This window comes from Mauremys reevesii, linkage group 1, assembly GCF_016161935.1.
Source record: "Mauremys reevesii isolate NIE-2019 linkage group 1, ASM1616193v1, whole genome shotgun sequence".
In the NCBI taxonomy this organism is placed as follows: domain Eukaryota; kingdom Metazoa; phylum Chordata; order Testudines; family Geoemydidae; genus Mauremys; species Mauremys reevesii.
In genome coordinates, this window is record NC_052623.1 from 55,474,890 (window position 1) to 55,496,236 (window position 21,347).

Sequence of the window (21,347 nt, forward strand, 5' to 3'; positions counted from 1 at the left end):
GGCTCTGGTGGAGCATCCGCAGGCATGCCTGTGGGAGGTCCACCGGAGCCGCGGGACCAGCGGACCCTCCGCAGGCACGTCTGCAGGAGGTCCACCGGAGCCACAGGACTGGCGACTGCCAGAGCGCCCCCCGCGGTGTGCCGCCCTGCTTGGGGCGGCGCAAATCCTAGAGCCGCCCCTGCTAGCACTGCGCAGGGGAACCCCCGTTCAGTTCCTTCTCAACCACCTGTGGCCTCAAACAGCGTAAGCAGTTGTCCCTTCCTTATCTGCATCATTAGCGTAAGTAGTATTTGTTTTTGTTTCTTTTGTTCTCCTTAAAAGTTAGTGTTTCCTTTTTATTCCGTTGGGATTAAAGAGGGAAAAAAAGAACTTTTGTTTAAATTTCCTGCCCTGTCTGGGGGGATTCTCCCCTCCCAGGGGTGGGAAAGGGCATTTAGAAGACTCTTAACTTTTTTCAGTTAACAAAAAAAGAGGAAAAGAAGAAGAGTAGGAAAGAAGACCTTTCTCTTGCATTCCTCATTGCTAGAGGGTGCTAGCCCCATGCCCAGCTCTCCAGGCTCCAAGAGATGTCTCTCCTGCAAGAAGCAACAAAGAGTCCTGTGGCACTTTATAGACTAAGGGTAGGTCTATACATACCGCGTGGGTCGACGCAGAGAGTTCGACTTCTCGGAGTTCGAACTATCACGTCTAATCAAGACACGATAGTTCGAACTCCCCACACGCTCCGGTCGACTCTGGAACTCCACCACCGCGAACGGCGGTGGCGGAGTTGACCTTGGAGCCGCGGACTTCGTTCCTGCGGCGTCTGGACTGGTGAGTAGCCCGAACTAAGGTACTTCGACTTCAGCTACGCTATTCGCATAGCTGAATCGCGTACCTTAGTTCGACCCCCCCCCCCCTTAGTGTAGACCAGGCCTAACAGATGTATTGGAGCATAAGCTTTCGTGAGTGAATACCCACTTCATCAGATGTGGGTATTCACCCGTAAAAGCTTATGCTCCAATACATCAGTTAGTCTATAAGGTGCCACAGGACTCTTTGTTGCTTTTTACAGATCCAGACTAACACAGCTACCCCTCTAATACTTGACACCATGCAAGTCTCCTGCAAGGAGTCAATTCCTGTAACAGCTAGGCACTCTCACTGTGACTGGTGTCTGGGAGACTCCCATGTCCCTCAGAAATGCTTCCCCTGCCACCAGCTAAAGCTGCAGTCTTGCAGGAACTGGGAGCTGGAGTTAAAACTCCTCCTTATGGAGAAGGCACTTCAGTCTCCAGGGGACTCCGGTGCTCACCCCGGATCATCCCCGGAGCCTTTAACTTCAAAGAGGGTAGAGTCCTGGAAAAAACCCAACAGTCTCCCCCTGTAAAGTCTAGGAAAAAGGGACTCTGAGTCATTGGCCAGCCAGAGGGGTTCCCCAGTGCGGCCACCTCGGTACCAACAACACCGGCAGCTCTGAAGCACGGAACCCAGAAGGGGGCCTCCATTATGAGCTCTGCCACACCACCTGGAGAAGCCAGGGGCTCAGGCTCTCAGGCAGCCATACCATCCCCCAAGGACAAAGACAATTACCATGCTATCTTTAAATGTGTGGCACAGAGAGAACTTTCGGTACCGGCTGCGACAAAACTCGTGTCTAGGGAGTACTCTGCACCTTCTCAACCATCGGTACTGACAACGTACCACAGACATTCCTCTGCAGTACAGAGTTAGCCACATGAGCTCCAGTACCCTGGAGACCTGATGGTTGGGGAAGAATCTCAATCCCCATTACTCAGTACCGGGGCCTCGGTACTGAGAACATCCTAGCACCCAGAATCACTCTCTGTACCAGGCCATGTACCACCAATACCCAAGTCAGTGCTGCCGTTACCTAGTGCAGAGTCTGATAGCGGCCAGGAGGAGGAGGAGATCCTTTCCTTGGCCCCTTATCTTGGCCCACCATCACAATACAAGGGTCCTCCTCAATTCCATTGAGCCAATCCAGGATTATGATACAGGCCCTCTGGGGTAACCCCACTGCTCTTGCTTTCCCCTCCCCCATCCAATGGCCATATTGCGATCCTTGGGCAACATACACATCCCACACGTCACAGACGTCCAGTGGCTTTCCGAAAGAATCCTCCAGATGGTATCCTACAGGCTGGCTGTCCAGAGCTCCTGAGCTCAGGGAGGAGGAAGCTTTTCAGAACAAGATGAAGGGCTCAAAGAGGAAGTTACCCCTCCAGCAAACTTCTTCTCATCTCCACCAGATGAGGCTATAATGCCTTGCCGCTATCACTAAGTGATGATTTTAAGAACTTTCTGGATCTTACCAAGAGGGTGGCAGATGAGCTGCTGGTTCTCTTACAGGAGGTGGCAAATACACATCACAAGTTGGTGGATATTTTGCACACCTCCTTCTCATCCAGAATTTCCTTCCCAATTAATGAGGTGTTTCCAAATCCTGCCGGAGTCATATGGCAGCCTCCATCGCATCAACCAGCAACCTTCTTTCCTGGCTGTCTGGCTGGTGAGTCTTGCCCACATGCTCAGGGTTTAGCTGATCGCCATATTTGGGGTCGGGAAGGAATTTTCTCCAGGGCAGATTGGCAGAGGCTCTGGGGGTTTTTCGCCTTCCTCTGCAGCATGGGGCATGGGCCACTTGCTGGAGGATTCTCTAAACCTTGAAGTCTTTAAACCACAAGTTGAGGACTTCAGTAGCTCAGACATAGATCAGGGGTTTGTTACAGGAGTGGGTGAGTGAGATTCTGTGGCCTGTGTTGTGCAGGAAGTCAGAATAGAAAATCATAATGGTCCCTTCTGACCTTAAAGCCTATGAGTCTATGAGCAAGAGAGATGAAAAACAATACTACATCCCTCCCAAAAAGCAGACTTCCTGTTTCAACATCTGCAAGGCAACTCCATCATAGTGGTTAATGCATGAGGCAAGCAACATCGTGCCAAGTCGACCCCATGTGATCAGGCTTGGGAAGAAGGCATAGTTGTCTGTGACATTACAATTCAGAGTTGCAAATTAAGCTGTCATGGCCAAATATGAGTTTATTAATTATGGGAAACTGAGTGCGTTTCTGGAACATTTACCAGAGGCACAAAAGGAGCAGTTTCAGGCCATTTTCACAGAGGGTCAGGTAATAGCCAGGCTGGTGCTAGAGACAGCAATGGACATAGTTGATACAGTGGCCTGCCCACTCTCCATGGCAGTAGTAATGAGGCAGGCTTCTTGGCTATACATTTCTGGGTTGCCCAAAGAGCTGCAGAAGATCTCCAGTTTGAAGGGCCCAAGCTCTTCTCCGAGAAGACAGATTCTTCTGTCCACATCCTGAAGGATTCACAGACCACATTATGCTCCCTGGGAATCTACACTGTGGGACAGAAGAGTAGATACACCTCTCAACCACAGCAGAGGTCACAACCTCCTCAATACCCACCATCTCAGCGCTGTTACGAGCTGCAGCATAAGAGGATCAGGGCTCAAAAGCAGAAGCACCCCAATCCGCAGCCTCTCAGATCACCTCTTCTAAGCTCTTCTGATGGGTTGGTTGAGGGCCTGAACAATTATACTTTGCAACACAGCTGCCATCTACACAACTGTCATGCCCCTTCAGAAGTTGTCTGGCCCTCTTTCACAGCAGTTGGGAGAATATGACCTCTGACAGATGAGTCCTAGAGATTATTTTGAAGGGTTACGGCATTCAGTTCATATCCCTCCCCCATCCTAATCCTCCTTCCCCGTCCCTCTTCAGGGACCATTCTCATGATAACTTACTTCATCAGGAAATAGATAATTTGTTATGCCTATGGGCCATAGAACCTGATGCAACTCAGGAGCAAGGGGTTTTACTCCCATTATTTCCTGATCCCCGAGGCAAAGGGAGGTTGAAGGCCCATTCTAGATCTAAGGGCATTAAACAAATACGTATACGTGCAGATGTTCAAGAGGGTCATGCTAGCAGCCATTATTCCAGCTCTAGAGCAAGGAGAGTGATTTCCAGCCCTCGACCTACAAGATGTCTACTTCCATATCTTGATACAACCATCGTACAGGAGATTCCTATGGTTAACCTTTGGGCAGTACAGACTGCTCCAGCCAGGATATTCTCCAAGGTTCTCTCCATCATAGTGGTGCACTAACCCCAATACAGTGACTGGAGTTTATTAGCATCAACCTCAATACAGTACAAGCAAGAGCATTCCTCCCACTGTACAGACTCACAGATGGATGCCTCCCTAATAGGCTGGGGAGCTTACCTACGCAGCCACAAGGTTCAGGGCAAGTGGCCTTCCACAGAAGTGACCCTCCATATCAAGCTTTTGGAGCTAAGGGCTGTCAGGAACATCTGTGTACCTTTCTGCCTTTCATCAAGAACACCCACACAAAAGTCATGATGGACAATATAGCTTGTATGTTTTGTATAAATTGGCAGTGGGGTGCCAGATCTCCCTCCCTCTGCACAGAAGCACTCAAATTTTGGAATTGGTGCAACCATCACAGTGTGCTCATCTCAGCTATTTGCCAGGGATACCGAAAGTGACTGCTGACAGTCTCACTTGGAATTTTTGTCATGACCACGAATGGGAACTGAACTCAGAAGTGCTTCAAGATATATTCACCCCTTGGGGAACCCTGACTTACAGATCTCTTCACTACTTACTGGAACAAGAAATGTCCTCATTACTGCTCCATCGCTGGCTTCGGGAAACATTCATTGGGAGATGCCCTCATCCTCCCATCAGATGGGGACCTCTTATGTGCCTTTCCCCAGTTTCCTTTTCTATCTGTTGAAAATTCAGTGAGACAAAGCGAGAGTTATTATGATTGCCCCTCCTGGCCAAGATAAGTATTGTTCCCTTACCTGACACAGAAGGCAATATGTCCTCCAGTTCCTCTTCGGCCCATTCCTCTCAAAACAATGGGATGATGCTTCACCCCGACCTGCGAGTCCACCTCCAGCTTGGCTCCTTGGTTAGAGGCAGCATGCTCTGATGAGGTGAAAGACGTGTTGCTATACAGCCGAAAATTGACCACTCAATGTACTAACCTACAATATGGAAACAATTCCAAGTCTGTTGTCATCCTAAGCACATAAACACAACCTCATCTTCTCTCCCTCTGATTTTACACTACATTTTAGACTCGAGATGAAAACTCTCACTCATCTCCCTTAAGGTACATCTTGCGGCAAAAATGGCTTTCCACCACCAGGTAGATGGATATTGTGTGTTTCCTCACCCACTGACAGATAGATTCCTTAAGGGCATTGGAAATCTCTCCCCCGCATGTGAGACCATCTACTCCAGCCTGGGATCTTAACCTAGTTCTCAGGGCTTTGACTAGACCTCCCTTTGAGTCCATTGCAACTTGCTCTCTCTTACACCTGTCCATGAAGACAGCATTTCTAATTGCCATCACCTCGGCTAGCTGCATAGGAGAAATTGCAACCCTGATGGCACACCCACCACGCACAGTCTTTTTAAAAGACAAAGTAACTCTGAGGCTGCATCCCAAGTTTCTCCTTAAAGTTCCCTCCACTTCCCATATGAATCAACAGATCCATCTTCCTGATTTTTTTCCCAAAAACCTCATTGTGACATCAGGGAGTTGATTCTGCATATGCTAGATGTTAGACGAACACTAGCATTCTACTTGGACAGGACTAAGGACTTCAGGAAATCCCATAAACTCTTCCTTTCATTTGTGGAAAGATTCAAACGCTGCACAGTATTGGCTCAAACACTATCCAAATGCGCCTCTGGTTGCATTAATCCTTGTTATCAAGGGCACAACCTGCTGCCTCCACCCAGAGTCTGTATGCACTCCATGAGGTCAATTTCTACCTTGGTCACATTCCTTAAAGATGTCCCCATTTTGGAAATCTGCAGAGCAGCAACTTGGGCCTCCACCCACACTTTCGCAGAACATTATGTGATCACTGGAAATTCAGAATCTGATGCCATCTTCAACTCCACAGTACTCTCTGTAGTAACAGACTCCACTCTGAAGTCCCAGCCTCCAGTGGTGGGTACTGCTCAGGAGTCATCTACAGAAGAGCACCCACAGAGACACTACTCGAAGAAGAAAAAGAGGAAGTTACTCACCTTGTGCAGTAACTATGGTTCTTTAAGATGTGTGTACCCACCCTCCTCCCCTCTACTATAGAGTTCTCCATAAGGGCTCTGCAATTGAGAAGGAATTGAGGGGAGTTCATCCACGCAGCGCTCAATAGCCTGTAAGCAGACCACGAGGGAGGGAGAGCACATGTGCCAACTCAATGGACATTGCTACCAAAAATCTCCAATTAGAGGCACAGGGGCACAGATACACCTACAGCGGAGCACCCAGAGGGACACACATCTTGAAGGACCATCATCACTTCACAAGGTGAGTAACTTCCTCTTATTGACTGAATGTAAAATACACAAAGAAATACTCACTTCTTATATGAAGCTAATATCTTATCATTATTGTTGTTGTTGTTGTTTATTTAGCACTAACTAAGAAAGAAGAGGGCCAGGTACCTGCCTTGATGATCTTGCCATATAAATCTGACAAATAACGTGGTGAGAAATAATAAGACCATAGGGAAGAGAAAGAGGAAACAAGGGGAAAGAATGAAAAAAGCTGCTCACAGAACAGTGTTATTTTCAAGGATTAAGATAATTATTTTGTTTGTTTCATGATTTTCTCTTGTTTTAAAATATTTTAATGTAGTTATATGTTAGAGAGGGGGCAAATAGTGCCAAAGAGGAGATCAGTGATGTCAAGATAGCCAAAATAAGTTAATTTTGAGGGCAGATTTAGAGAAGAGAGAGCACATAGGGATGATAGTGTTCCCAGCACAGGAATGGCATGCCAAAAAAAAAAAGGCAGTCATGAATGGAAGGAAACAAAGGAAGTGAAGGGAACAGAGGGCAAAGTGAAAAGGGAGAAGAGAAGGAAGAAACTCAAGCTGTGATCAAACAGAGTTCTCTATACTATGGAAAGTAAGAATAAAGACTTTGAAACAGATGTGTAAAGAGATAGTAAAAGGGCATTAGGACTAAGGGGTAATATGGTCAGAATGGTAATTGTGGAAGATGATTTTGGCTGTAGCATCGAAACAAAGAAGAAGAGCTGTAAGTTGATAGATAAGGGATAAAACGGGTTTACTAGTTAGGACATAGAGGAATGGTGAATTTGAGAGACGAGGATAAGATTTAACAAGAGTTTGTGAGGGAAGAAGACTAGGTAAGAGTGAAATATACCAAGGAGTTTGCAATCTTAGGTCAAGGAGTGTAAATGAGTTGTCTGTGGTCAAAGGGAGTAAAGTTGAGCTCAGTTTGTAGATTGAGAAATTGGCAGGACGTCAGGAGGAGATGGAGATACAGGATTACACAGAAGGGACAGAAAGAGAGAGAGAGAGAGGTGAATGTGGTAGCTAAATCCATGGAGCAGATTGAGTTGCCCAAGGAATGGATACTGCAAGAAAAAGAAGAAACAAATGAGGGGGGAAGGAGGAGGAAGAGGAATTACCAAAGTGTGCTGGGAGTGAGGTGGTCAAAGTAGGAAAAGAACAAAGATAGTACAGAGTAGCAGAAACCTAGCGAAAGAAAAGGAAAGAAAGAAAAGAGAAGAGGGAGAGGTCCACAGTATCAAATACTGTATGAGAGGTTGAGAAGAGAATCTGGTCATTACTACCATAAAACTATGATTTTTGGGCATCAGATATGTATTGGGACTTCTGGACTTAGCAATTTGCATGCAGAACACAATGGTTTGGTTTTATTTATTCTTTTTAGGTATTAATCTTAATTCATTTTTTGAAATGGTAGGTGTTCTACTTGGGTCCTGTCTATTACAACCTCTTCCTTTCTGGCACTGACAGATGCAATCATGCTCCCCAAAAGTCAATTCAAAACAATGCTGTTAAAATCTCTCTAGCTCATCACTGTGACAATCACCCCCTCTCTGCATTCTACCACTGGTTCACCCTTCTCTAATACACTGGACTTTTCTTATTTTCCAGGTCCTTCAGATCTTGTCCCTGACTCTATCCACTCTTATGGTGTCAATAGCTTTCACCTCCATTCTGCTAATGGTCCAAACCTTCATTGGTAGTCCAATTTTCTCTCAAGTACCTTTGTACATGACAGGATCTCCCTGTAAAACTACAACATTGTCATCCTTTGAATCCCTCCTTAAAACTCACTCTTCGGTGATGCCTATAAATAGTAAAAGCAGCAAAGAGTTCTGTGGCACCTTATAGACTAATAAACGTATTGGATGCATCCGACGAAGTGGGTATTCACCCACGAAAGCTTATGCCCCAATACGTCTGTTAGTCTATAAGGTGCCACAGGACTCTTTGCCGCTTTTACAGAACCAGACTAACACAACTACCCCTCTGATACTATAAATAGTAGTTTGTCCTCTTCCTCGCCCGTTGCCAGGGCCTAGCACAATGAGGCCTAATCCCTGAGTGAGGCCACTAGGCACCTCTGCAATACAAGACAGTAGATGCCACTTCAGAGCAAGTCTGATATTAACAACTTCCAGTTAATACCAACATTTTGTTGTGAACTAATCCCATCTCATTGACTTTAGTGTTAATGGCATACAGATATTGGCAATGGCATGCAGCTTATGGGAAGTTTTGGAGGAAGAAAGGCCCCAGCTGCAGGCAGGTTTGCAGCCAGGAAAAGAAGCGGTGGGACATGCTTTCCCTGGCTGCAACCCTGCAAACCTGCCTGTGCCCTGGGACTGCACAGGAGATAAGGCCCTGGAGTACCTACATCCTGCCCAGTGAGGAAGCCCCAGACAGAATCTTGGCATTGTGGGCTGGGAGGGGAAGCTCTGGGCAGTGCAGCAATGGGGAAAGAGGATATAGCCTGGGTGCTAGGGCTTTCCACAAGGCATGGGGTTGCTGGGAGCCTGCAGAGCTGCACAGTACTTCTCCCCGTTGTTGTCCTACCCCCAGTGGCACTGCTGCTGCCCTGCCCACAGTCTTCCCTTCTTGTGGAAGGCCCTGTCATCCGAGCTGCAGCCTCTTCCTCACTGCTGTCCCACCCACAGGCAGCCCACGAAGGCAAGTCCCAGTGCTTTCTTCCCTGGCTGCAGCCCTGAAAGCCTGTCTTGCACTTATTGGGCAACTGTTGGATAATAGCAACTTTTTGCTGGAAACCAAGGGGATGCTAATAAGTGGAACATATTATAATAAAAACAACTGCCCCGATACACCTTAAAAGCTTTTGGTATAAACTCTGAGACACTTCATCCCATCTCCCAAGAACACTCTAAAAATCGATACAGCTTCAGAGTAGCAGTTCAGCATGATGAGGCCTCATCAGAGCTGTTTACATCCACTCTTGAAAGTGGTACAGCTGACCCAGAAACTCTCCCAAGCCAAGATAATGTAGAAGAAAAGTTATACAATTAAGAATTTTTAATGCTAAACAGAATAAAAGCAGTCAGTGTCTAGTTAACTTCTATTTAAACTAATACATTGTACATTTTAGACTGCATTCTGATAATATCCTGAGAGTTTTCCTATCTACTCAAGCCAAGGCTTACTTCAGCTAATGCAAGGTGTTATGGGATACTTAGCATAAGTACTGTATACAGGATTACAACAAAGGTACAGGCCAATTTGGGCTGTATAACTGCTATACTAATGCATAATAACATGTTTACTTAAATGCTTGAAATATATATTGTGGGTAGTATTATCAGCATAATATATATGTATGCTAATCATATATTAGTCAACACTATAGAGTGTAATAAAATGTTTTTCAAATGCAACTATTAAAATAAAATGATTAAATTAGTAAACATAGTAATTGCAAAGTGAATTACTGTAGTATTGTTCAGTTTGATGGAAAGTATTAGACCACAGTAACAAAAATAGCTTATATCTTTATATATGAAATTATTAGCGAACTTAAGAAGCAGTTATTCAAAGGGGGTGGGGGGGAAGCACAGCCTAAAGTGGTTGTGAGAAATAGCAATATTACCCAATATGAAAATCTGAAATATCCAGACTTCTGTTGGGGTGAATGTCAAGTTTTATTGCCTGAGTTTTATTGGCCTAGAGGAACAACAATTCTTGATGATCACAAAAAAAAAAAAAAAAAAAAAATCCGACAGCGTAGAGTATGAATTTTGTATACGTCCTGAATGTCTTCATTGTGGCCATGAATTTCAAGGTTCTTTTTGTTTGCTGGTTTATGATGGAAGGTAGGTTTAGTTGGTTTCATGGAAGAAATTTATGGCCAGAATGAAGATATTTCCAGATATTATGATTAAATCTATAAAGTTCACTTGTATGAAAGTATTAGGGAAATTCATGATCAATTTTTAAATTTTTGATAAAGGCAGAGGATGCTCAGTGTGAAAGACTGCAGAAAGGCCCCATTCTCACACTTCATGGATTTTTATATGGCTTCACTTCTCAGGGCCGCCCAGAGGGGGGGGCAAGAGGGGCAATTTGCCCCAGGCCCCGAGCCCCACAGGGGCCCCCACGAGAGTTTTTCGGGGCCCCTGGAGCGGGGTCCCTCACTCGCTCCGGGGGGCCCGGAAAACTCTTGCGGGGCCGGGCGCAGGAGCTTCTTCGCTCCCGGTCTTCGCTGGTGGGGGGTCCTTCTGCTCCGGGGCGGAAGGACCCCTCCGCTGGCGAATTACCGCCAAAGACGGAGCGGGATCCGCCGCCGAAGTTCAGCTCAGTCTTCGGCGGTAATTCGGCGGCGGAGGGCCCTTCTGTTCCGGGACCCGCCGCCGAAGTGCCCCGAAGACCTGCGGCGGGGGCCCCCCCCACCGCCGAATTACCGCCGAAGACCGGGCTGCACTTCGGCGGCGGGTCCAGCTTCGGCGGTAATTCGGCGGCGGGGGGTCCCGCCGCGGGTCTTCGGGGCACTTCGGCGGCGGGTCCCGGAACAGAAGGGCCCCCCGCCGCCGAAGACCCCGAGCCCCCGGAATCCTCTGGGCGGCCCTGTCACTTCTAGGTGTGACAAATGAGTTGAATAACTCCTATACTGAACTGCATGTTTTGGTGATTTAAATATAAAGAATATTCATAAAATAAAATTCTTATAATGACACTTCAGCAACATCTGTTGTTAAATTTCTTGATCACACTTTGGTATGTTATTTTGTTATGAATATACTCAAGAGATCAAAGAACCAGTCTCAGTCAGGTTTATTAATGTGATAAAGGAAAAAGGTTCTATATGATACCAATCTCTGAGGACAGTCCCGGTCAGCTATGTTAGAGTCATATTATGTAGAAGGTGTGCTTCCCGACATTACTCCTCTAAAGCCATCCTTTCATCCCCTATTTGTTTACCAGTGTAAAAGGTACCGTACACATCATTTGAAACTGGATTTAATTAATCAATGTTCTACCTTGTTTGTTTATGGTTTCATGGCATACCCCTTTATCTTTTGTTCTGAACCCATGTAGTTCAAAGTCATGATGCACGCTTGTCTTTGTTATGAGCACATGCATCCCAACTACTAAGGGGCATAAAAAAAAACTCGTAGCTTTGTGTGGGTAACTCTTTCCCTGTTACTGTGTTCCTCCTCATTCTTCAAAAACTGAAACAAAGCTGGTACAAATCTCTGTCACAGAAGCATTGGTATTTATAGTACACCAAGCACCACAAAGTTATCTCATACATGAGCTAAGAATTGTCAGCCCTGTATTTGAAGCCAGACTATCTTACAGCCTGATTCTGTTGTTTGTTTTTTCAGACGTTGGTCTAGATATTTTCATAGACTTTGTGCCATATAAGTTATCTGCTTCAGTAAGAATGACTGCACCACAAGTAAAGGTGGGGCAAAAGTTGTCTGGGCTTACCCAAAGAAGGCAGCTCTGCTTTGCGGTTGGTTGGAGGGGGTAACGGGGGAAAAGAGGAAGGTCAGAAACTGCTACAAAAGGTGCTTTGCCACGGTGACTCACCCCCCCCCCCTTCCCCCAGGAATGTGCATAAAGGTACGAAACCTGGGTTGGGCAAGTCTCTGTTTCACTTGGAGCAAGCTGGGCGTCTCCTGGGAGGGGGAGGGAACAAGGCAAGGGACAATTACCTGTGTGTGTGTGGGAGAATAGGGACAGAGCAAGGGGAAAATTTTTTTTTTTACTGTTTCATGGCTGTGTGCTGCTTGCTGCTCAGGTGCCTATACCTTTGCTGGAAAGAGGACAGGCACAGGCAGGGCAGCCCCAGAGAAGCCCAGGGACTGGAAGGGAACCCAAGACAGACAGTACTGCAGCAGGGGCAAAGGGGGCTCACAAGTACGTGAGCTGTTACTGCCCAGGGTGGTGTGTTTAATAATCCAGGGCAGCCTCATGGACTAAGGGAGGCAAATGATCATAGGAGAGTGTCCAGGCACTCAGGTGAGCGGGCTGTGTGCATTAATGGGGTGGTCAAATGGTCTGTGATGATGTTTCTGAGATTTTCTGCACAGCATTACAACACTTCAAAGGGCACAAGGTCACCTAAAAACAGGATGTTTTCTTCCACCTAACCCAAGGGATGGTAGTAATGCTGATCCCAAGGGTGAGTGTGATCTAAACCACACAGAGGTTGGGGAAACGGGTGGCAGAGGCAGGCCTGGCTCCAGGCACCAGCGGAGGAAGCACGTGCCTGGGGTGGCACATGCTAAGGGGTGGCATTTCGTCCATTCTTGGAGCGGCACAGTCTGGGCGGCTTTTTTGTTGTTGTTGTTGCTTGGGGCGGCAAAAATGGTAGAGCCGGTCCTGGTCAGAGGTGGTATCCAGCCTTCCAGCCTGGCAAAGGGTGGCAGTTGCAGGGGCCACAACCAGGTGCAGGGACCGTGCTCAACCAGTCACTCAGCGAGTTCACCTGAGGGGAGCAAGAGTCAGCTGATTGGGGTATTAAATACTCTGGGCCCAGGAGTGGAAGGTCGAGAAGCCTGGGCAGACCCACCTAGGGGTGTCATCTTCAGTGGGGGGCAATGATGGTATTACACAGCTGCTGAAAGCTAATTTGCATTTACAACAGCAGCTTCAGGCTGCTAGGTGTGAGGGGTCTGCACAGGGTGACAGGGTAGGCCCAACATGGGCTCAAGTTTCAGCAGCAGCAGGACAGGGAAGGGGCACTTGGCAAATCATCAGCCATCAGGGCATGTAACCACAGGGGACAGAGTAGACACTCCCGGGGGGATTATGGGGTAGCAGGGCTCCAGAGAACTCCCTACATGCAGTCCTCGGTATGGTTATGCCGGGGTAGCTTACCCAATGGGAGTTCACCTACTCAGTGCAACTAAATATATGATTCACTCATAGGCAATTTGTGCATGTAATATCCCTATGACACAGGAAGGTGTTCACAGACAGTAAACATGGACAAGGGAAGCAAAACAGCGAACTGCCCAAGAGGCCAAGGGTGCCTAGAACATGAAAAAATTTGGGAGGCTGCCCTCATCGTCTAGGTGTGTGTTATGGTACAGGCCTATCCAGACAGTAGCCTGGCCTTTGTTAATTATACGAATATAATTAAGCGGGCACTCAATATGTTTGGGAGCATGTCATAAGCATTTTACATTAAGGGCAGCAACACAAACTGGAATAAGGTGGCATCACATACTGTGGTTCAAGGGCATAACACCAAGGCCACCAGGGGTTTGTTCATCCCGCAACAAGCTCAAAAGGGGCCCCGGACCCATACTAGTATTTGCTGGGCATTTAATAATGGTGGTTGTTTCCGCAACTCCTGTAAATACAGGCATGTTTGCAAGATACCTGCCGCCAGCAATTTTATTTCCACAAGGCTATGTCCATGGGCTGTTCAGCATCCTGTGCAGCCTTTCAAAAATTCAATACAATGTTGCACTGGGCAGTGCTGCGGCCAGCAGAACTAAACCAAATTTTGTTCGCCGGGCAAGCTGGGTCAAATGACTGTTTTCACCCGTTGGGCACATTTCAGGCCCTGGCTAAATAGTTGGGTTAAACAAACAAAAACCTTTACACTACATTAACCTACCTGGGCTTGGAGCTGAACTTTGCTTGCAGGGTTGTTGTCCCGGGGAAGACATTTTTGTGCCTGGCTGGCAGCGACAACAGCTGGCATAGCCAGACCATACAGTTATGTACGAGTCACTATACAGATGTAGTAAGACTTGTGGGTGTGGAAAAGTTTTCTAAATCAATTTAATGGGGTATCATTGTGCAGGTACAAATGGTTATTAATTTGGGGCCAATATAAGGGTGTGCCTCTGGCGCAATAACATGGAAGTGGTACAGGTTATCAATTGCCAAACTTCCAAATCACACAGGATTGGAAATTTGGTAAGGGCATTCTCCAATGCTTAACCTTCAACATCTGTTTTTTCTTCCAAGCACGTGCTGGGCATGGATAATGGCATAGCAGACACCTTGTCTCATTTCCAGTTTGCCAGATTACGTGAGCTGCGGGCTTTCTGGAACCTCAGAATGTCATGTGGTTGGCAGAATGCACATTATTGGCTCCAGCTTACAAGTTGTTTGTTTTGGTTTGGTTTAAGGAATCCTGTCAATTCAAGGATCCAGAAAATGGATCGCCTATGCGGCCCTCCATTAAGGGCAGTTGCTGCAGTACCAGGTCAAGAACAATGCAGCTGCTGGTGCCCCTTGACAATCACACATGGGAAAAGTGGGTTCTTTCTCCCCAGTAGGGCTGGCTCAAGAGGCCATTGGCAGATGTCAGGGAACCTGGCAGGGTTTGGGGGAGGCAGGCAAGCAAATGGCTGGCGCCTCCTTGTGGCGGATGTTCAGTGCATGTACTCCACAGGGAGGGCAGCCAGTGACCAGATAAATGGCCTGGTAAAAGACTTAAAAGGAGGTACTGGATAATGGAACAGAACGTGGGAGGGGGTTCGGGGCCTCCTATGACTAGCACGGCAGGGAGCCAACCCCCTCTGTTCTCATAGACCAACGAAACCCTCTCACAAGGCTGGTGGATGGTAAGGTCCAAGCCATGGGTCGGCTGGGGGACCTGGATGGAAACAAAGGGGGGCTGGGGAAAGCCCCAGAGAACTGATTTAAATAAGGATGGATTTGCCTGCACTGTACACTTTATCTGCCGGGTAGTCCCAGACATCTATATAATAAAGTTGCAGCCTGATTAAAACCTATAAGAAGTCTCCTGTCCTTCTTGCTGTGTACCCAGACAATGTACAGTAACATAAAAACAAAGGAAGTGCAGGACATTTGTTTTCAAACTTCTATCCTGTGATGCTAGATCTTCCTGTTTTGTTCCTTCAGCTGATTTTTGAAGTCTCCTGGCTTCTTTTGTGTGTTGTTTTCATTCAAATGTAAGTATATGCTGTAGTTAGGTGCTCTTGAATAGAGATTTAACTAACCTGACAATATGTTTCAGAAAAAAACAACCCACCAGCTTTATAGGTACATTCTACTAGTATAATAAAAATCAGCCCAAATTAACACAATTTATGGACACGTTTCAATAAAATCCATTATTCTGTATGAAATATACTGTGATGACCATTGGGATGATGAGATAAAAAGTTTTCCTTTCCCAGGTCCACAGCCCTGTTGTTCTCTCGTTGGCGTTGACCTTTAACCGGCAAGTTCTTTTCATATCTGACTATGGTGGAAAAGTGCCAGTTTGTATGAGTCGATCTTAGAATATGTGCACCTATGGTGTCATTGATATAATACAGTGGTACAAGTTAGCTTTAACACAAAGAGACTCCCCAGATAGTGTAGATCTCACCTTCTGTATGTAATGCAGTAGAACAGATGTAGAAATTAAAATTTTAAATTTCTTGTTTTATAATAGTTGATTGTTATCAGTAAACAAATAAGACAGGGTATTTGAAAAAGTTAAAGACCTGATCCAATGTCCACTGAAGCTAATAAAAGTCTTTCAGTTAAATTCAGTGGGTATTGGATCAGGCCCTAAGTCAGTAAGCGCATCTTTAAATTCCTCATATTGTACTCACAATAAGAAAGTATACAAAAATAGCCTATTCAATAATCAAAAAGAGTGCATATGTGTGAAATGGACAATATATCTTAACTTTTTTATGTCCTGATGTTTGTGTGTATAGATTTGCAACCTAAGCAGGCCACAATTTTATTACCTCAACACAAGATACAAGTGATATACACCCATCCAACTCTCTCACTAGACAAGTAACTGTGTCCAATGGAGGTTTCTGGGACTCCCACCATACAACCAATAACTATAAATCCTAGTCTTGTTTGCCCCAACTGTGCCTCCACGATGCTGTGAGGATCTGCGTTAAAGGAGTGTTATTGAGGTTGCAGAGTCAAGCACTAAAAAATTAGGAAATGCCAGATTAATGGTTGCTGATGCAACCTTAATTTGGCCCTTTTGTGCGTCCAATCTGTGAACTGAATGAGCCAGGAGACCTATGGAAAAAATAGTCTATGATCATGTACTTAAAGTGTGAGCTGAATTTAGGTTGTAGGGGTCACCACGAGCCTGAGATTTCCTAACTTTTGAGTATTTTATGTTGCAGCCTAAATAATATTCTTTTAACATAGTTGTTTACATGTAATTTCCTAGGTAAATATAATTTCTCTTACGACTGTAACAGTCCCGCAGCCCCTTTTATCATCAGTGTGGTTTGAATCTTGAGCCTTCAGCACTGTGGCAGACGTCTATTACTTGAGCTTCAGGAGTAACTACATTAGCTGGCAGCATGAAAAAGCTGTTATCCTGGCATAGGGGGATGGAACACTGGTGTCATATGCTAGGTTCAGAGGATGAACAGGAGGAGCTTGGCCTGCCTCTTTTTCTCTCACTCCCAGATGTGGGGGCTCTAGTCCTTGTGGTGCCCTCAGAGGTGGGTATGAGTTACTGGGACCATGTACTGGGTCTGAGAGATTATGGGGGATCTTGGTGTGGCTCTCTTACCTCCTTCCAACCAGGAGTGGGGGAGCACCTGTCCCAAATCAAGTCCCTGTGTGGGAGATAGGGCAATGGCTGGGTCTGGGGGATGATGAGGGAGCCTGCCCCAGCTCTCTCATCTCCTCATCCCTGGGAATTGTGAAAGTGCATGCCACATGAGATGGGATGCTGAGTCCAGGGAAGTGGGGATGTCATTGAAGGAAGCCCACCCTAACTCTTTTCTTCCTACCCCCACACCACAGCTGCTCTGGCAGCTCTCAGGCATTCACAGTGCAGCATGGCAATGGTAGGATCCAGTCTATTACAATGTTCAGTGATTTTGTCAGGCTGCCAAAATTGTTCTGAGGAGCACAAGTGAGGAAAAGGAAATGGTGATTTGTAACACTTCACAACTCAGCTAAATCTGATTAAAATGTAATGGGACAAAGAAAAGGCACTGCAATAACCTTAGGGGTTTCTCCCAACTGAATATCAATGACCTTCTGCAAGCAATGGAGTTGCTAACATTTCTCAAATGAAGAGGTCTCAGTAATCCTTTAAAATGGAAATATAGTGGTTGCTGCCAGCTATCCCTATAATCATCCAAACTTAATCCAAAACCCCTTGTCTAGACTGAATTGAGAAAGCAATAAATCCCAGTGGGCACTGGAAGCCTGTAGTAGGGAAAAATCCATTCCCAACCCCAATAGGCAATCCACTTAGTGGATCTGAAAACCTGGCCAGTTTTTCCCCAAACCACCAATGAGCAATGAGTCATGTAATGATACCCAATGACATACATTAGGAAGAGAGCTGGGAAACAGTGATGGCCAAAATGATGACCCTTGGCCTATTTCCAGCCTAAATGTGTCCTGAGTGGAATTCACTGAAGTCAATGCCAAAACTCCCATTGACTTCAGTGGGGACAAGATTTCACCCTGTCTCTCCTCTTTCCTTCCCCTTCATGACCCAGACCCCAGTGTCTGTCCACTGGAGGGGAATGGGTATGCTCAAAACACGTCGTCTTGAACTTCTAGAGGGGAAAGGGAGTGGTCCTCATGGTGGCAATCAAGTGTTGCAGAAGTCTCATCCCATCGCCAGTGAATGTGGTATCAATTTTATTCAGAATATTATGAACAACTGAAATGGGCTTATAATGAAATACATTTTGCAGCTTTGTAGCATTCACAGACAGAAAAATTTTAAATGAAATAGTAATCTGTAGCACAGAACAAAATTTGAATGAATGTATTGTATACAGATATGAACTATATTTATATTTTCCAACCACATATATTTCCAGATAATAAAAATCACCTTAAAATTAAGTGAAGTATCTGAAATAAACCTAGTAAAAGCTCTGAATTCCAGTTAAGAATTAAAAATCCAAAAGATAGGCACAACAGGTCATAGCAGGATAACATAATAGGACACCCTGTAGTGCTCAACTGTTACAGGTTTAATCCTTGACTCTGAATTTTCTTGCTTTTGTATATTTGTCTCAGATGCTTAAAATAATGTCATGGAATTTTGGATTAATGTTTTTACATAATTTACTGTAACTATATATTTCTGGCTTCTGCTTTTTTTTAATCCATCAACTGCTTCGGATTTCAGCATCCATCAGTAAACTGTTTCTCAATGGTCTTCAAATCAAATTAAAGTATAAATGTAAAAAAAAAAAAGATAGGCTGGGGCTTTTAGAAAGCAGAGATAATAAGATCTAAAGTTCACAGGATCAATAGGATGGAAAGTGGCATAGTTTGCAAACCTTGCCATTGTAAATATTACAGAATGTTTTTTCAATTATAAACCACAATAAGAAGTGTCTTTAATTAAAACATGTAATGTGAATCTACCGGGTACTTATTTCATACATGAAGTAAAGCATTCCAAAGTGCTTTGATGGGCACATCAAAGTTAAAGTTGCCCTCCCAAGTTTAACTCTGTTCCTATCTGCATCTTGATTCAGTCTGGTGTTATGACTATGCTCAGCAAATGTGCCAGTGTTGAATATTTTTTATCCTCACTTTAATATGTGGGAGTCAATTTTGTCAAGGTCCAAATTTTTTGGGCAAGGTGTAGTCAAGGTCCAGACTCCAGCGAAAATACAAAAATAATGATAAATAAATAAAAAGATTTCGGGGTCCGTTCAAAAGTGTCTGGCAGTTCATATTTGGCCTGCGGTCTGCCTTTTGACTACCCCTGCTGTAATATGTGGTTCTCTGCCTCACTTGCCGCATGCTGTCTGACTCCCACAGTAACTAGGTGGGGAATCCTCTGGACCATTTACAGTGCAACATGTATTAGGGACCTGCAACCAAAACAGTATATGATCATTTTAATTCAGACTTTATTGGGAGCTTCAAAGTTGTATGGACAAAGATTCATGGCAAAACTTGCCATTACTAGGCTTTAGAGTGCCTTCGCTTTGCAATCTGCATTCTTTTAATGTCTTTTTGTGTGTGCATAATTTCCTAGGCATTTAAAAGAGAAAAAAAGATAGAATAAAAATTCCACCATTTGGAATTATTTGCTAAACAGCAAGAATATCATATATTATTCAGTATGATGGGTTAATTTCATACTCATCTTCACAGACACCGAGGAGTAAGGCAAGGCTCCCAGACTGAGAACAAGTCAGGAAATCTTTGCCCTGGTAGCTGTAGCATCACACTAGAAAGTCATATTCAATTATGACCCCCCATAACAGTTATCTACTATCACACCTTTTGAGAATTAATGCTTTCTTGGGATACAGTCCTTTTTTTGTGACAATGTTTAAATTTAATAGTTGCTATTTTATCTAATAGTTGATATGACGCAAGTCAGAGGCACAAACAAGAAGTAGGGAATTAGGGAGATTTGTATAAAGGTTACACAGTGAGTTAGTTATACACAAGTCTTGTTCTGATGCAAGTTCCACAGCACAGATAACGTACTGATAACAAACAGAGCTAACCCTTAGTAGCATATTTCTTGAAGATATAGAATCCTAGTTTGGTAGAGTGTATCATAACTGTTCAGAATAACATAATATAAAAAGATAAAATGATGACATTCATTTATTTTGATTGTGAGTGTCCTTCCTAGGCTCTGAGTTATTTATATTTCACTCATTACCATGAACAAAGAATCAATTCTTCATAGAACAAAATAAAATTCATACCTTATTCAATCAACTGCCCAAAAAATAACAATAAAGCCAGACAACCCCCCCCATCTTAGCAACCTGTCAAGAGTCACCATATCTCCACCCAATCCTACCAACTGAGAAGAAAACAGGAGTAGACTGTGGCATTATATCAAAATAAAAACTTTGTAGGTGTTTTCATGTGATTTAATTTGAATGTGCAGTCTTGTGCTGATCAGACCAGGCATAGTAATATATGTAACAAAGAGATTTTAATGGTGATTTCAATTAAAGTATTACCAGAGCATTCTTGCCTGCCAATTATCATGGCAACAGTAGTCTTATGACAGAGTATGCAATATTGTATCCTTCCATTCCAGCAATCAGATTTGTATGGTGCAAAATTCATTATCAATATAAGTGTGTGTGTGTGTAAAATGAGATGCCAATTATTATTCTACTCTTTTATGTTTTAATTTTAAACTAAAAATGTCTCATATTTCATTCGGAAACTGCTGTGTGATCCATTTCTGCTGCATTCTTGTATTATATGTGTACTCATTTGTTTGGTCACAGGAGCCCTTCACAACATTCTTTCTTAATGCAAATGATGCAAAATTTGACCATCCAGATCGAACCTTCTCTTCAGTGGCAAGATCTTGGAGAAACAGCCAAAGAGATACCTCAGATGTGAAGGTAGGTTTAATTTTACATATATTAATTCATGTAATGTGTTGTGTTAAATAACATGGAGTATAGTTTAGGCATTTTCATTGCTGATGTTTTGTTTTACATAGGCTCATAGAGGCTTTTTTTATTTACTCCCTTTGTATAAAAACCCAGTATATTATACACACTTGAAGTAGAAGGTGACTGTTAGAAAATACCGTTGCCATAATAGAAAACAGTCAACAATTCTATTATGTTGAGGGTTTAAAGTTGTTTTGTTTCCACAAAAAAATCTGATCTAATTTAGATCAGTTAATCAGAATATGAAAAAAGCCCAATAAATTGTTCTTTCCTGCTGTTAACTCAATATTTGGCCCAGTCCATAAAAGGCAGCAGAAATTGGATTTGACCTTAAAGTGTCATATTGTTATAGCTTGCCTAGCTCTGGGTTTGCATTGCCTGGGGCAATTAATAAAGCATTAATGACAAGACCCATTTAAAATGTAGGCTTTTTTGTACAGCTTTAGCTTTTACTTGACTGTGCCTGGGGATATTATGCAACAATACGCATTCGATTAAACCAACAGCTACACAATATACAGAAACAGCTGGAGAGCAGGGTAATTTTACTGTTGTTATTACTTACCTATTGTTAAATACAAAGGGTTATTGTACATATACATGGGACTTTGTC

General features: G+C 44.3%; 1 protein-coding gene across 6 annotated transcripts in view; it reads left to right on the top strand.

Moving 5' to 3' along the window:
- Positions 1-21,347, top strand: part of NBEA (neurobeachin) — an 831,523-nt gene that overhangs the window by 712,074 nt on the left and 98,102 nt on the right. For all 6 annotated transcript variants that reach the window (XM_039530859.1, XM_039530876.1, XM_039530902.1 and 3 more), the window contains one exon: positions 20,561-20,680. In XM_039530859.1, the coding sequence (XP_039386793.1) occupies positions 20,561-20,680 (120 nt within the window). The remainder of the gene's footprint in view (positions 1-20,560; positions 20,681-21,347) is intronic.